This window comes from Branchiostoma belcheri, unplaced genomic scaffold (genome assembly GCF_001625305.1).
Source record: "Branchiostoma belcheri isolate BF01 breed outbred unplaced genomic scaffold, Haploidv18h27 scaffold112, whole genome shotgun sequence".
Classification (NCBI taxonomy): domain Eukaryota; kingdom Metazoa; phylum Chordata; class Leptocardii; order Amphioxiformes; family Branchiostomatidae; genus Branchiostoma; species Branchiostoma belcheri.
In genome coordinates this window covers 110,284-126,033 of record NW_017802514.1, presented here as the reverse complement: position 1 = coordinate 126,033, position 15,750 = coordinate 110,284, and the positions used below count along the sequence as shown (strand labels likewise).

The window sequence follows — 15,750 nt, the reverse complement described above, 5'->3', positions numbered from 1 at the left end:
CACTTAACACAACTTTCCTCACTCCACCCAGGTGTGAATGGGTACCTAACCTCGGTTGGGGAAAGTCATATTGAGGTCAACTTGTGGCGCTGATTGGCAGCCGCACAGACCCTTGCGACAGTTCCACAAAAATTGTGGAGAAAATACATGTGTTATCATGTGTATTACTTGTTTGTTGTGATTTGTATTGATTATTATGTGATACCCTGCATCAATTCAGCCATCAAAGGCTGTGACTGCACAGGTACTGTTTGGACAATAAAAACCTTTTTTTTTCCATTCAGTTTGCCTTCTCATATATTGCTATATATTTGGAATAGAATACAGGTCAACTTGAGAGCCTCAGGCCTGTGTCTCCCAGCCTCAACACAGTTGTTTAAATGGCAGTTGTTGAATCACTTACATTAACAGGTTTAGTGAACTTTACAACTTTGACACTCCATATACCTGGATATCAGCTGCTCTACCTGTATTACCTGTATCTGCTCTGATTTACTAGTAGTCATTTTTGCTTTGTATTTTGAATATCATATTTATAGTATTGTACTGCATTCTAATAGTTACAAATTGTACATTGTCTTTAATATTTTTCCTGTATGTAATTTGTATGTTTGCGGGGGAGAGAACAAGAAGAGGTGAGTGATCACTTGTTTAGTCTTCCATTCTGTAATGGAAAAGCTAAATAAAGAACTAAAGGTCAGGAGTCGTGGCTTGGTGCATCTACATGTAATTATATGATTTGAGCTCTTGCCCTAATAATCGTTATGAAATTCCTATAATTTTTCACTGAGGAATCATAGCACTTTTGTACTGATTGCGCAAACTAGGTCTTAAAGTACTTTTACTTAGTATATATTGTAAATTGGTATCTGTTGATGTTCCAGTGTTCAATAATAGTCACACAGTGATAAAAGACTTGTCATTTTATTTTCTTGGACAATGTAGACATTCAAGATTTAGAGCAAGTACAGATGAACCCATACAATAATTTAGCCTACATGTGTATATTACAGTATGACTTACATCCTACAGACAGAACAATCATCTCCACATATACCCTGACCAAGGTCACATATACCCCTAACCAAGGTCACATATACCCCTGACCAAGGTCACATATACCCCTAACCAAGGTCACATATACCCCTGACCAAGGTCACATATACCCCTAACCAAGGTCACATATACCCCTGACCAAGGTCACATATACCCCTGACCAAGGTCACATATACCCCTGACCAAGGTAACATATACCCCTGACCAAGGTCATGATACACCTCAGAAGCAAAGAGATGACTGTACTTCTAAAATATGGCATACTCAAGAACAACGTATGAGCTCCTACACCAAGTAAACATCAAACATTTGTCATACACATATCAAGCTGCCTATGATTTCATCTATACATTGTATTCTTCAGTTAAAATCACTTTCTTCTGGAGTAATTACATACATTGTAATCTATGGGGCAATGATGACAGGCATACTGCAATAAGTGGGACTAATCTGGAGATAACAGTATCCCAGGTTTGCTAAAGGTCCTTTCACACACCACAGGTGGGCTAGCAGCTGCTGTGACCATGAACTAAACTGGGTGTTTGTTTACTCATGGTCCATGAATCACATCAAGTCTTAACCTGTAGAAATGTCTGCTGGTATGCCTTCTCATTCCAAAGCAGTGTCAGCAATCATAAATGCTGAGCACTATGCACATTTACTGATTTTTTTTATCATGATGGATCTTCCATTCTGTTGGACATTGAATGGCACTTTTGATGTAGAAGGAGATCTAACACCTTAACTGCTTGGAAGAGTGTGGCTTAATCTAGTGGTTTTAATGTGGTCATGACATGAAAATTAGACATGATTCTCTTGTGATTTCCATGGATGTTCTGACCAGGTACATGTGTAGTCATCATGGAAAACAATGACAATAAACATGCCCTTACTCAGTCTTCAAACATTTTGGAAGAGTACAAAACCATGGCCGAACACTGACTCAAAACATAAATCTATACATTGATAGATGTATAAGTTGTGATGTCAAAACAATAGAAACACAGTATGTACAAAACACAATACTGCTCAAGTTAAACTACATTCAAGCAGAGGTCATCTTATTCAAAACAATAACATATTAAATACATTGTGTGTAATTCTTCAACCACAATAAATTAAGCAGCAAGACCAGCTAGTTTCCTTAACAACAGAAACATCTTCATAATAGCTCCATGAGATAATGTTGAATTATACACGATTTGTTCCAAATGTACCTGGTATCAGAAACAAAAACTGGAAAACACCAAACACGCAGAACAGATTTAAGGTTTGCACATGAATCAAGAAGGTTTTTACAACATCACAATCCTACAGACACGAGTTTCACAAAGAGCTGACACCAGCTATATGCAAAAGTATCCATCCATAAAGCCTGTGGGATACAGAGGATACTCCAGGATGCACATTTATTATATAACGTCCAGAATAATTGTTCATGGGTAGTCACTTCTCTGCATGTTGAGAGAAGAAGTGATGTTTTACAGCAGTACAATTTGCAGATTGTTACAACATTTTACTAACTACAGTACGTAGTATGGTGGACAAATATGTTGTAACATCAACGCCAGTTAACATGATGTGGACACTATCTCTGAACCGAACCAAAATGCAAAAACCCAAGGTATCCTTATCCATATCACTGACTGTGTCCATTATACAGACATATCAGCAGTGGACCTCATGAACACAATACAGGGATTGTACTGCTTCTCCCCACTTTCAAACTATTATAATGTCAACATGGCTTGGCAAAAACCCTATCCATACTGGAGTGAGTGAAGTTATTTTCTTGCTTGTACTCATTGTATGTTCCACTGTTGACCTTTGACATTTACTAAACAAGATGGCTGCCTAAATAAGCATTTGTTGACACCTATATATCGTGATATCATGGGATACAAAATAACATTAGCTTATGAATCCCATTTGTTAGAACATGACACAGTTCTACTCTAAACACTAATCTTTTTAACCTGGTGTAGACTTCCTCCTTTACATATCTTGTTACACATGGTTGTACAACTACCTAAACCTAGACCACTAGTTTTCACTTAGATATTATTAGAGATGAGTTATATGATCGGTATTTACATAGATATAGTGGGTCCTTCTACTGCAGCATCCTATATGAGAGTATAGACTTGGACTACTATATACGGTGCTATGTACAGTACAGCTACATGAAAATCACCTGGTAGCTACAGTGCCACCTTAAGGGTTTGATAAGTAAACACTTTCAAATGCACCAGCAATTTCTCACAATTGATAACAAATCACAACACAGCCTTAAATTGGTAGAATGATCAGTACATATTTTGTTAAAACAGGCATCAGTGACTAGTATTATGTGAATGATTGGCATGATAAAATAACATCAAAATTCTGAGGCAGAAAAAAGTTGTCAGCCTGTGTTCTAAACATCACATATCAAATCTGTGCTAATTCAATTCTTAGGCAAAACACCACTGGTGGGTGTTTGGAAGAAACAATCTGAGGTGTTGTGTCTTTGTCATGGGTAATTGAAGTAAGATTTCTGGGTCATCAGAGGAGTTTGCTTACCAATACCAATGTTTGTTACACCTAAGACGTACAGGTATTTGATTTAGTGCAAGTAAAACACTGTCATCTGACGCACAATATCAAACCTGGAAGTAATTTGTGAATGACTTCTTAGAATATTGTAGACTATAGATCTGATTGATTGCCATGTAACATACAACTAGTACATGTACATCTACATGGTAGTACATGTGTCATCATGCTCAACACTACAGAATATACAACCAAACTCCTGAGTTTAACCAACCTTGAACACAGAACACGAAACAACAAGTCATAACTTATTCTAACTGTTACATATTGTAACTTAGGTGGGAAGGTACATATTTTTTGCATGAATATAGAAAGACAAAGAACATAGCTTGAACTCACAGAAGTGACTGGAATGTTCCTTGCCAAAATTATACACCAAGTTTCATAAAAAAAGTAAAGCTAGCTCTTATTTTAAACATTATCAGTCTCATGTGACAAAAGGGTGATTGTTACTTAACAAGGACACATCAATTTCATTTCTTGCTTCTCAGATTTTTGTGAGAACAGAATAACAGGCATCATGTGATAGACCCAGAGGCTAGCACAAGAAATGTAGAACTTTTTTGCATTGGTTACTTGAGAAACTATAACAATTAAAAGATATGGAATTGCTTCAATTGATGCTGCAAAAATATGAGCATACTAGAGTTGATTAATTGATCAAGGTTAGGCATCCAGGTAAAATCATTCAAATCTAAAAAAAAGTGTATACAATTGTATATATTCTCTAGAGAGTTAGATGTGTCAGATAGAATCTAATATCTTTCATCTGTGATTGAGAATGAGTCTGAAGACCAGTGGCCCTCAGATCCAATAGGACCTACTGGAGTTTCTCCTGTAATTCATGTACATAATAATTCAGAGCCTCATTCTCAGTCACTGATGAAAGACTGTAACAAATAACTTTAAAGACATTTTATCCAGCTATTTTGAGATATTTTGCATGATGCAATATGTGCAATCTTTTTTGTTCAAATCAGAAGATGCTGAAGTAGCAAATCCAAGAACCAAGACATTTATATTGGTGTGACCTAAAATTGATCAATTTTGTCAGTGGCAGTTTTCAAGGATATCCCATCACTCACCAGCAACATGGACCATCATGCACTTCATCTAAACCACTTTTTGGTGTTTAAGCCATGTATGACACTTTTGCAAATGATCCGTCAGTGTTCAAAAAGTTAAGGTCACGTGTCTTCCTACTTTTTGTCTGACAATAACACCTTTATTTTCTACTGTAGGAATGCATCATCTGTTTTTGATGATGTTGCAACATTCCATCATAGACTGGTAACTGGTGCTACAATCTCAAATCAAATAAAGTTAGTGTACCCAAAAATCTGTAGAATTTCTTTTCCTATTTCAGAAACATCCTGTAAAACATATTATAGCTAAGAGGTTGAATAGTGTGGAGTGATGTCCATGGGCTGGTTTTATGTACTTCTTGACCTTGATGCTAGAAGTGTTCTCTTTATGTGCCACAGAGAAGCCTAAGTCACATGAGACTGTTCCAGACACCTATGACATAGATATTAACTATGGATCCCTACAAGTTCTTCTCCTCTGTATATGACGGGTGATCTGCCGTGTCTAACTTTGTTGTTTCTGAGGGCGCCGGTGCGGGCATGGGCATCGCGGCCGAGGCCTGGGGTTGAGACGTGACGGGCGAGTCCTCCTCGTCTACTTGTAAATCCTCCGGGTTGAGGTTTACAAACTCCTCGTCTTCCTCTGGCCGTGGTTTGCACTTCCCACAGCAGAAGTTACAACAGCAGCAGAAGCAGCAGCAGAGGTAGCACCCGGTGATGATGCCGCAGAACACAAACAGTGCCTTACACCAGCCACTGGTCAGTATGAAGTAGGTATTGACGTTTTCTTCTCCAAACTGTTCTGCTACATACAGACCTAAAAAAAAACAAGAAATCGTAGATTTTAAACTACTGGTAAGTGGGCATGGCTTGTCAGGCCTCGAAATTAACTTTTTTTACTATTGTCCCAGAATTGTCCCAAACATAGATTTCAATTGTCCCGAACTGAAGATGGACTGTCCCAGCCTGCTTTTCAGGAAATAAGTTTATGACAACAATAAGAAAACAACAACTGAATTTGTACAACTTGAAGTCCACTTTATTAGTATATGTAGGGAAATACATGATAATATCATGGGCATGGCACCGTCCCTGATATTTGGAATCCCTGATTCGTCAAATTTAAATGTTTGTCAGAGTATTATGGGCTGCCGGCAGTCTGCAGCAGGATGGATGGATCACGTTCCTAAATGACGTGGATGGTCTGAGAATTTTCCAATTGCCCTGAAATTGTCCCGAAACATAATTTGAATTGTCCCAAGCTGAAAATTTAGTGTCATTTGACACTGGGACAATGTTAATTTCGAGCCCTGGCTTGTGTTAATGTTATCTCACTTTCAAAATACCTTTCTGACAAACGGCCATTGACCTCATGTAAAATTTGCCTACAGCAAACCATCCAACTATAAACACACACATACCTCGACTACATCCAAAACAATTGTTTTTGATACCTTCTTTCTATATTCATGTCATTGACTCTCTACTGATTGTGTTTGTGGCCTTTTCTCTCCTACCACATTGCCCATACACCACCACATCAACCAAGAAAATCCTTTGAGACTTTTGTAACTGTATACTATTCGAACTGTATTATATAATCATCACAATCATTCAATGGGTAAATTACATCATAGAAAGAATTATTAATCCTATGTCGTTCGTCCGTCACTATACTATGTAACTAACTCCACTATTACATTGTCCATCCAGCCAAAGACACCAAAACCATCACCAGTCAACCAGTAAAACAAATGATACACAGCCAAGAGGTAGAGACAGAATTCCTTATAATTACTAGCATCACCTTACTAGTTACTGTACATGTAAATCACAATATGGACTCACATTCGAAATCTCCCCCAAACACCAGCCGACTAAGGTCGACTGAAGTTCGGGAACCGTCTGACTACATTTTGGCCACACTTACCTTTCTATACGAATCAAATAAACTTTGGCCACACTTATGTCCCAACCTACTTCCTAGCACCAGTCAACCATTTCTGCCTCACTGATATCATATCAGTATGCCATACCATTGATTCAACATTTTCTACATTTACTACATTTTAAAAAATACATAGAAAATTGGCTTTGAAAATCCACTGCTTTACTGCCCTGAAATCGCTTTGGGTGCCTTGAACTTTTGAAGGCTGCCCAAGAATCTGACTGGTGAAAGATTTACCTATAAAAAATTAAAAATAGCTGTGGACAGCTCATACCAGCAGTCTGCTTGCAAGTCAGCTGCATTTAAGGGCATCCAATGCAATTTTTAGGGCAGCAAAACTGGATTTTCAAAGTCAATTTTCCGGTCATTCTCTTGTAGTACATGTAGTTGAATCATCCCTCTCCCATAACACACTAATGTAAAAAATTATGACGTCCCTGATGGAAAATGGCTGCTTGTTTTCTATCATAAAAAGTATACAATTCAGCCACTTTACCTGGCTGCAATGTACTTTTTTAAGGATCATGTTGATCAAATAAACCAGTCATTCATTCATTCATTCATAAGCTGGTTCTAGCTATTTATAGGCCGTACTAAAAAAATAAAGAGATTCCTCACAGAGCTTGTTTTGGGGCTACCACTTGATACGAAATGATGACAAAAATGTGCCACAAAATGGCAGTAAACGTCAATATCAGAAAGATTTCCTAATCCAGAATACTTTTTCTTTTGCCACCTTGAAATTGCTGGATGGCTCTTCTGAGGAATGATGCAAATGGTCTACTACTACTACACAAACTGCCACAATGAAAGTAAGGTTAGCAGTGTGTATGTGGATGCAGATTGTGACTCACCAAATGATCCATACTCGTCATAGATGTTCTTCTTCGTCTCATCACTCAGGATACTGTGTGCTCTGTTGATTTCCTTGAACTTTTCGGTGGCCTCGGGATTGTCAGGGTTCTTGTCGGGGTGGAATTTCAGTGCCAGTTTTCTGTAGGCTCTCTTAATCTCATCTGGTGTCGCATCTTTCTTCAGGCCCAAAACTTGATATAAAGACTCTCCTGCAAACAAGGTAAGAGATTTGTCATTTTCAATCACAAGTTTCAAATTTGCACAAAGTTAGGCTATACTAGTATACAACCTTGCATTTGATGCGTTGTTAGTTCAGTCCTTTAAACTTTAAAATTAGGACTTTCTCTGCATTGCACTCAGCATTTGGTAAAGAGTATGGTAGTCAAACACACACCACTGGACACTGGATCAGCCCCATGCTGTGGTGCTTGCAGAACTGTGTGGCCCAAGGGCTATTGAACCGGGTGCCGCCCAATGCACCACATGGTAACACTATACAGTCATTTCCAACAATTATATTTATAGTGCTTGAAATACTATCTGACTGAGGTTTCTAAAATATATATGGAATCCTAATGTTTGCACTCAGGTGCATGTGCTGGGTATGTAAGTCCATGTGGAGTTAGTTAGCTGTAATGGTTATTAACACCTGTAAAATGCCAATCAAAGAATTGAAATGGATTTTAGTATCAAACAATTTTCAGTGTAATCCCTAATCACCAGTCCTGTAATATTACCTAGCCAGAAAAACACTAGTACTGGTTTTAGTTGCAGGAGTCTGGTGGCCGTCCTTAATGCCTGTGTCTATGGGAAATTTGAAGGGTTTAACTGTACATGTGGGATTGTGTGGCATTAATGATTGGGTGGTTGGCCCAGAACCCACCAACATGCCCAATGTTGTACCCTTGGGAAAGGCACTTGACATGACTTTATTTGGAGGAAAATGAGTACCTAGCTTTTGCTAGGGACATCCCTCAGATAGGATGTTATTAAATCAACCCTCCAGACTGCGACCAAAAATTACGAAATGCGACTGAACTTTTTACTCTGGTCGCGCACTGCGCGACCGGTAGAGAATCCGCAGTGCGCCTAAAATTATTGGCTGCCGAATCTCGCCCCGGACTGCTTGCACCACGGCGGCATGAACCCCGATACTCGAAAGCTCCCCACTTCTAGCTAGCGTGAAGTAGTCATCTATAAATAATAAAGGAGAACTTTACAGGCCGCATTTGGTTCGGATTGAGCCGAAAATTACTGATTTTTCACCAAATAACACCACATGGTCACACTGTGCTGCACGTAAATTTTCACTCGAAATGAGTGCCCAACAAAATGGACCATTAGGTCCCCAGTGTTGTATTACTCTTTTGTTCTTGTGATAAACTAGTTTTCTTTGCTTGAATCGCGAAAAATACCAAGGAAAAACAAGAAAACTTCGGCAAATTATCGCTCCGACGAGCCGAGTGTCGGCCATCTTGTTTTTCTTCCCAAACCTCGCGAATGCTCAAAGCTCGCGAGAGTTCGCGCGAGAGCTGCAGTTTGGTCCAAACCGCTAGAGGGCGAGTTCAAAATTCTGCGATAATGTGACTGTTGGACAGTTTAATGTATTTATTTAATATATTAGGTCTGAGGTTTTAGTAGCTGTAGGACTAGGGGAGAAGTTTGATAATGTATAGAATGGATAAGATATAAAATTGGATAAAGATATAAAATTGGATAAAACAAAGTAGGATAAAATTTTTTAAAAAGTTAAAAAAAATAAAAATGTTTGTACTGGTTACTTATACATTAGCATTTAGCAATGATCATTTAGCAAACATTATTTGGTACTGATACTCCGGTATCCAGAATCAGGTTACAGGTACAGGTCGGGACCTGGACCTGATCCTCTGGACCTGAAAGAGCCGAACAGGTACCCACCCCTAAAGAATAATTAATTGTCTGTTTAGGTACATTATTCTCTTGGCTTGTAAATTAAAAAGTACTTTGCGCGACCAGATTTTTTGTTTGCGCGCCTAAATGTTTGCCTGTGCGCCTAACTTTTTGAGGCTAGGAGCGCATGCGCTCCTAAGCTAAAAATTTAGTCTGGAGGGTTGTAAATGGAGGTCCAATGTTGAAGAGAGCCACACCCCATGCACTTTATCATGACATGGCTCAAAATCCCTTTTCTGCAGAGTACTTTAATACCTGCACTTTTCTATACTAAACATAGATTTTATGGGGTAAAAATTAAAAAAAGGAACTAAACCAGTAACAGTAAAGAGACAATTTGAATTCTTTATATCACAGCTGATAACAAACAGTACAGAATCCATATAGATACTTATGTATCCAAGACCTGGTGCAGGTTATAGGTACAGGTAGACATCAGAAATACCTGCACAGCTCCAATTTTACCTGTAACATACATTGTACATTGTATAGTAGGCAGAAAAGCAGCGCCTGCTTTTGTAGAAATGTATCTACTACGCGCTTTGTTGTAAATTTGTACATGATTTAACCAAAGTCTGAACAGATTTTCTTACAGCTCCATGCGCTAAAGAACCATATTTTTGGTCTGACGTGGACATCCTGGCTGGATAATGATTACTAGTAAAACATGCACATGTATGTTTGCATTGGACTGGCCGGTAAGCTATGTAAATACAAGACGGTAAAACAAGGAGTGAGCCGGCCTACAGCAGTATATGCAACCCCAGAACCCCGGCACAACTTCGACAAATTACAAGACTATAGAACATTCCTGGAGCAGATAACTTATCTTTGCCTACTGCAAGATACACTGCTAAGTCATAAAACTACCCAAGAGTAAAATGTATGAGACTTATGTACCAGCATTGGTGTGCAAGCACATCTGACCCTCGGAAGATGGGAACCAATACTAAACTGGCTAGTGAGTGTGGGTGAGTCAGTGTATCATACTACTGTATAGAATGTGTTTATACCTGATCAGATTTCCATAGTCTAAAAATAAACATGTAAAATGTACATCAAGAAAAGTAGCTGGCATGATTGTGTACCTTCTTCCTCGTGGTGCAATAGACTGGAATAACTGTGGCTCCTACTAGACATGTTCACATCTGAACTCAGTCTGTACTCTCAACTCCAGTGTGCTGAACTAGGACTGTGGACTATGACATCCAACTGGGTCATGTGACTAACCACCAATCATTATGGGTCTCTATAATCACAGGTCACTTTCTATTTCTGGATGACAGATAAGGTAGCAGAACACTGTCTTTGCCTAGAGATTTACATGGTTAAGGACCCCAAAGCTAGAAGCTTTGACGGTTGGTTAGCGGGGCATTTTTGGCATTAGTCTGCTTCAAAAGTGATGCCGTTTTGTAGTCTGATGATTCACATAGCTATGTTCTAAATGCAATGAATTTGCATCATCAGACATTCAGAGATTGCGAAAAAATCATCACATGGATTTTTTACTCCGTGAAGGAGGTCAGGACCTCCGGACGGAGTGTTGTGATCGGCTGATTTTTCATGTTCGCAGTCAAAACACTGGGTTCTCTTTGTGTAATCGGCACGCAATTTTATACGCCGTCTGCGGGCATGCCCGTGTTGATGCACGAATGTGTATTTTTGCCGTTGCTGCTTTCGCGGTCAATGTAATATCGCAGACGCACCCCTACAATTACGAGGCGAATTGGAATGGTCCAGAAAAACGCGTTGTTTGGAATAGCAGTGGGGGGGGGTAAAAGTTCATGCAGATACGGGGTGGTTTTGATAAGTGGTTCCAGATGTTTTTGCCCATGGTTAAGAGATGCCAAGTTTTTTGGAAGATGTTCGCAGCCAAAACGCATTCTTCCGTACGTCGCATTTCTGTGTAATTTCGCATGTGGTGTTGCATTATGTCCGGGATGATGCACGTCTTTTTATTTTTACCGTAGCTGTTTTGATATTGGAGTAAATGGTTATTTTCAAAACATCCCCATGCCGTTGAAATGTTGTCGTCCGTTTATGTCACCGGTAGTAAGTCGCGGCGGGGCTGATGGTCAACATTAGGAAATGTTAATAATACCGATAACGTAATCCTATCGATTTCAAACTGGTCGGGTGTGGCGACCTAGTGGCGGCGTGTATTTAGTCACGTAGCAACTGGCCGGTCGTCCTAGCAACGATACATGGCCAATATTTTTGGGTTGGGCCGCTCCATAGTGTTAGTGGAGCAGCTCTTTGTAAACATGGACAATATTTTTGAGCAACCCATCAATGTGTTCTGCCTCGTGGTCAGATGTGGTCTGGGGCTGGTAAACCGCACATACAGTACTAGTAGATCGGGTAATTTTATGATTTGCTAGTTGTAAAGGCGTCGTGTAGTATGAGCCGGTGAAGAAGTAGCCTGTGTTACACAATCATGCTTTCGGCCCGATTGATGTGCAACTGTTACTAATTGCAGGGACTGCACTAATGCCGACCAGTCGCGCTGTCCTGATACACCGCGAATGTGCGAGTGTTCCCTGTAGACAGTCCCGGGAGTCATTTTTTTCGCACATTCCAGGAGCCAAACCAAAATACGTTCATGAACCGAGTCCAAAAAACCGAAACGTGAAAATCGGATGATCGGACCTGATGTACATTTCTCTTTCTGTAGATTGTACACCCAATACACACATCTTTAGATAATCTGGCCATGGCAGGTAAAAAAAAAGTAACCCTGAATCATACTAGATTAGCGTAAATGCATGTTTATGCGTTCAAAACAAGAAAAGAATTTGTTTCTCGGTATTAATCTCTTGAAACACGGCGCTGAATATTGACGCAAAAATATTTCGGGCATCGCGCGCCCTTCCCCAAATCCCGCGTCACGTGTCGGCATTTCGCATCTCTGATTGGTTGTTGCGACTTAAGATGACTGAGCCGACGCGCGTTTAAACAATTTTTCTTTGTTCGATTTATTTTCTTCACAGAGAATTGTCGCCAATGGCTACTTCTTTTTGTTGCAATATATAATACTTCACGGAGAATTGTCGCCTATGGCTTCTTAAATTTTCATTTTCAGAAACCTTAAGTACTAAGCTTATCAGCACGTGGGGAAAATTCCTTTTTACACAGCAGCAGAAAAAAGTGTAAAAATTTTCGGGTCCCAATTAAAGAACCAACAGGTGTATTATTCCAGCTGGCTGGAAACATCTGTTCACTGATATAATGAGGTTTTCTGGCATACTTTTCTTGGCCAGAGACCTTTTTGTCAAAGGTAAAAATCACCCGTCAGGGCCATCACAGAGGTCATTACCACATTTGTCCAGTCACCAATATGAACAGAGGCAGAATCTAATTCTGGACTATGCAATGCATCAAGCATTGACAATGACATGTGTGAATAGAATGAGAAATTGTTAGCTAAATGTTGGAAAGCCCATTCTGCCAGTGTGAACCAATAATGGTATCCTGAAACTACAGCTACATTATTGATGTATCATGCTCATTTGCATACTTCTTACTGTACACATGCCATACAATGCCTATGAAACAAAATTCATATCATCATCAACAAAATGAACAAACAAAATTCACAAGAGGCAGTTGAAAGTGATGTATGCATGTTTCAAGATGTTCTCAGATGAGTCACAACACAAGAAAGTTGCTTTCATATAACCTTATATATACACATTATGAAATTATGAATATTGTTACATGCAGTATAAGTGTCTGTATGGGGGGGGCTCCTGGCAACCCTTTATAGTAAATTGAGGAGAGTCTACTCTCAATGTTCTCTAGCAAGCCTGACATTTTTTTCCACCATCTCAATTTTATTTGACATTTCTAACAGTCTATGTGACAACAAGACTGTGGAACCGGACGCTCCAATGTGATTTTTCGGGTGTTCGTTCAACTATGCCATATGAAGAATTTTTCAATAATGCTGATAAACAACAAATGACATGTTGAATCAAAGCGACCAGCTATACTTAATGGTGAATTGAATATGACATAAAAAATGACCAAAGTCAATGATTCTGTTTAATGGTTCAATCCACCAGATGGACACAAGACAGGGCAGCATGGAGGGCAGGCCTCGAAATTAAATTTTCGTCCTATTGTCCCAGCACTGTCCCAAAATTAAATTCAATTGTCCCAAAGTGAGGGAGAACTGTCCCAACCTATGTTTCGGGAAATATTGTATGACTTGAACTTGAAGTCAACTTTATTTTGCTTACATTCTGACTCCCAAGCACACTATATTTGCAGAGTACACAGAAAATGTCTGTAGGGGGGAGGGGGCTGCTAGTCCGGAGCTAATATCTGGGAAGTGTGCCTGATAAGCAAGAGAAGGGCTGACATTCTGATGTTGATTATTTTTCTACTGTTCCAAATGTCCCAAAGTGTCATTTTAGTTGTCCCGGACTAAATTTTAGTGGCTAGTGGTCATCGGGACAACGTTAATTTCTAGCCATGGGAGGGACCTGACCCTGAGGCTGATGACAGACAGACCTACAGGCAGCTGGGTGGTGAGGTGAAAATCCAGCAGATTCAACATTTGTAAGGTCATAAAGATTAAACTTTGTCATTGAGGTCAATAAATTACTAACCAGTTATGTTTTTATAATCTGGAAAGGATATAGGACGAAGCTCCAAGTGTCACAGAAATGAAAACAATGTCAAACCTACAGTGCGTGTCATTGGAAGACATGCGACTATGTACAATATGTATAATATGTCCAGACTATGCATAATATGTCCAAAGTGACTGGTGCATGTACAGTACCGTTCGCGTTATAGTTACCCTAACGGCCGTTACTAACGCGTTTTTTTCCGTTACTTTTCCGTTACTTTTCCGTAAGTTTTCCGTAACTTTTGCGTAAGTTTTCCGTTACTTTTCCGTTACTTTTCCGTTAGACTTCTGCATTCATATGCAGGCCGCGGTAACATCACAGAATAATGGGAGGAGTACTAATTTACCTCATGCGGGGCGGGAAATTACCGATACACACCGCTGGAACAGCGGAAGGAACGTTGATCTAGCCTGCATTTTACTATATTGTAACGTTTAAAACGTTTTACGATCTTTTGTCACTGTTGCCCAGGCAAGCGTTTCTATAGTTTGTCAACTTTGTTTTGCTGTTTTTCTCTGTTAACTTATTTTACCACCGAATAAGCAAACCTAGATGATCTGAAGTTATAAATGCCCCGGTCCGCCGTACATAATAGGTGGCGGGCGTGAGGTAACGTTAGGGATGTGCAAAAACATCGTGGAAAATTCCTATAACACTCGAAAAAAGGCAGCATATTTACACGTGCCCACCAACATTTTTATGGCTAATTATTGACCAGTTTTGGGGAGTTTTGTTATGTCCTTGGAGTTTTGTTTAGAGTGGGACGGAAAGCCGTGCCGCCACTCCGACTCCATGCACTTCCGTGTTACATTACGTTGTATGCGACCATGGAGGTAGAAAAACTCTCTTTTACCTCCATGATGTGACCAACAAAATTACGCCAAAGGCACCACAAATCCACATGTACATATTTTTTTTTCCCGAAAATTCTTTTGAGTACGCATTTCGTCACTAGGATGTTGCTAATTAGTCGTAGAAATAAGGTAGAAACCAGCGTAAATGTGGCTCTCTCGAGATCATTTCGCGCGGGGAAGGGCGCCCCAGCATGCAACGGGCTTCGTTCTAGCCAATCACAGCGCAGGTCATCTAAGGTGAACCAATCAGAGCGTAGCTACTTGCATATTATAATGAGCATGCTGCAGGCCGCGGCCAGGGCGACCGGCCCTGAGTGCACGGGAAATGTGTTTTGCAACTATATTTTTACGAGGATTTTCTGACGTTTGACGCTGACTTTGGCACGATATGATCGCACTACCATGTACACGCTACCGTAGGCGGCAAATGAGTGGTCATTTTTATATAATCGTCGAGAAATTTTGGCGTTATGCACCCGGAAGTGAGCCGATCTCAGTTTGCGTTCCCTCGATTTTTGACAGTTTCCCCCCTCAAAATAAGAAACAAAACTACCGCTATTAAATAGAACCATGTATTACAATTATCATTTCAACATGATAGATCTATTATATATTCCTTTATTAACTATGATATCATCATGGTTGTGGAAAGTCCTCAGCTGGCGAACCGAGTCCTTGCGCCGGGAGTGACGGTACATTTTACCGTGAGTATTAAAGCCGCTAGTACTAGTAAGCCGCGCGCCTTACAAAAATTATAATAATTTTTCTTTTGTGTTCAAAAACCGCCG

General features: G+C 39.8%; 1 protein-coding gene across 2 annotated transcripts in view; it reads right to left on the bottom strand.

Moving 5' to 3' along the window:
* Positions 1-908: 908 nt before the first annotated feature.
* Positions 909-15,750, bottom strand: part of LOC109461521 (dnaJ homolog subfamily C member 5-like) — a 22,485-nt gene continuing 7,643 nt past the window's right edge. The window contains exons 1-3 of one of the 2 annotated variants that reach the window (XM_019757911.1): positions 10,560-10,664; positions 7,539-7,748; positions 909-5,553 (exon numbers count right to left, since the gene is read on the bottom strand). In XM_019757911.1, coding sequence (XP_019613470.1) covers positions 5,198-5,553; positions 7,539-7,748; positions 10,560-10,611 — 618 coding nt within the window. In that variant the 5' untranslated portion in view covers positions 10,612-10,664 and the 3' untranslated portion in view covers positions 909-5,197. Of the gene's footprint in view, positions 5,554-7,538; positions 7,749-10,559; positions 10,665-15,750 lie in introns of those variants that run through there. The other variant, XM_019757904.1, reaches the window with a different exon arrangement.